Raw genomic sequence first — 1847 nt, 5'->3', positions numbered from 1 at the left:
GCCACTCCTTTGCACCAGGGTCAAAGGAGGGGGGTAAAAACCTCCATAATTTAGGGGAAAATGAGGAGATCATGGCAGAGGGTACTGCTGGAGGTTGATGATGTTCTCATGTTTCCAAACCCCTTCCCTACTTTCATTTACACTGCCTGGCCTTGGCTCCAGGGCAGAGCTTCTCCTCCTGGGTGGTTTCCATGGAGGATCCCAGCCAGGTTCTCATTTCAGTCTGTCACAGATGGTTTGGCAGTGCCAAGTACAGACACCAGGGACCCAGTGAGAGCTCAGGGGTCAGCCCTGCTCACAGTCCCTCCCAAATTCACATTTTTTCCAGGACTGGAAGATCAGACATTCTTTTTCCACAGTGGATGCTAGAAAAACCCACTTCCAGGTGCCATGAAATTCTACACTTGGTCAAGAGCTGCAGGATATTTCTCATCCAGCAGAAGAAGGAGCCCAGAGAACATTTACGGTTCCTGGAGCTGGGATCAGTTCACTACTAACCCACTTAGTGAGATAAATAAATGACTCACCTCTGCCAGATGCCAAAGGTCTTTTTACATTCTGAGGCCTAGGAGGGGAAAAAAATATCATTTAAATGAGATATGTAAATAAGTTACTGTCTCCTTGTGTGCACCAACAGAGCAGAGCAGAAGTAGTTACTTCTGCAGTCAAACAGCCTGAGGGGATCTAAAAACCCCTTCTGTGCTTTAGCTTGACTCAGGAAGGGAAAGGATAGAGCAAAATGGGAGTTTCTGTGGAGTTTTGCTGATGTTTTCTTCTTTAGAAAAACAGGCAGGAAAACTCAAATATCTTCCTTTGGGACAGCCACATGATTTGTCCCTGGTGGATCCCACCCTGGTGCAGGCACTGGAGCAAAGACAAGAGGATGAGGATTCATTTCTGCCCCTCTGCAGAAATCAGCACCCTCAGGCTCCTGGAACTTGTCCCCCAAAGCACCTACTTGAAGCAGTTTTCTTCATAAATACTGTTCCAAATTTTCCAGGCATCCGGCCCCTTGTAGCCAGTGTAACGTTCTGGATTCAGGAGTAAATCCACGTACTCAGCATCAGGAGAATGGATGTCTGTGAAGCAGAGTGCTGGGTCAGTGACAAGGATTTTCTGAGGGAAAATGACATTTCCCAAGGCTGATCCAGCCACCTCTTCCCCACCTTGCTAAACACAGCAAGGTCCTGAGCAGCAAGGAAGCTTTATCAGAAATATGTGGGTATTATTTTCAAAACACGGAGGTCAGGAGAGTGGAAAAGAGCAGAAATGCTATTTATGATCCAGGTTTGCTGAAATATTACACCTTGGCCTGGAAATTGGGGCTGTTCAGTCTGGAGAAGAGGAGGTTGTGTAGAGACCTCACAGCAACATTCCAGGATCCAAAGAGGCAACAGGGAGGCCAGAGAGGAGCTCTACCTCAGGAACTGTAGGGACAGGAGAAGGGGGGATGGCTTCCCACTGACAGAGGAGAAATTTAGGTGGGATATTGGGAAGGAATTGTTCCCAATGAGGGTGGGGAGGCACAGGGTACCCAGAGCAGCTGTGGCTGCCCCTGGATCCCTGGCAGTGTCCAAGGCCAGGCTGGACATTGGGGCTTGGAGCAGCCTGGGACAGTGGAAGGTGTCCCTGCCCATGGCAGGGGTTGCACTGGATGAACTTTAAGGTCCCTTCCAACCCAAACCATTCCATGATTTTAAGTTCTGCAGAAGTGCTTAAATGCTTTTCCAAGCCTTGCCAGCTCTCCCAGGTGCCCGTACCATCAGCCTCACAGAAGCTGTCTGAGGAGTCGTCGTGCTGTGTCCACTGCAGCACTGCCTGCCGGGTTTCTGTGCTGCAAAAACCGT

General features: G+C 49.4%; 1 protein-coding gene across 1 annotated transcript in view; it reads right to left on the bottom strand.

Annotated features, from left to right (window-relative positions):
• ERO1A (endoplasmic reticulum oxidoreductase 1 alpha) overlaps positions 1-1847 on the bottom strand; it is a 16377-nt gene that overhangs the window by 5978 nt on the left and 8552 nt on the right. Inside the window, exons 6-8 of the mRNA XM_017738847.1 lie at positions 1761-1834; positions 959-1079; positions 528-565 (exon numbers count right to left, since the gene is read on the bottom strand). Of these exons, the coding sequence (XP_017594336.1) occupies positions 528-565; positions 959-1079; positions 1761-1834 (233 nt within the window). The remainder of the gene's footprint in view (positions 1-527; positions 566-958; positions 1080-1760; positions 1835-1847) is intronic.

Source organism: Corvus brachyrhynchos, unplaced genomic scaffold (genome assembly GCF_000691975.1).
Source record: "Corvus brachyrhynchos isolate BGI_N302 unplaced genomic scaffold, ASM69197v1 scaffold245, whole genome shotgun sequence".
Taxonomy (NCBI): domain Eukaryota; kingdom Metazoa; phylum Chordata; class Aves; order Passeriformes; family Corvidae; genus Corvus; species Corvus brachyrhynchos.
The sequence above is the reverse complement of the archived record's forward strand: the minus strand, read 5'-3'. Positions and strand labels throughout refer to the sequence as shown.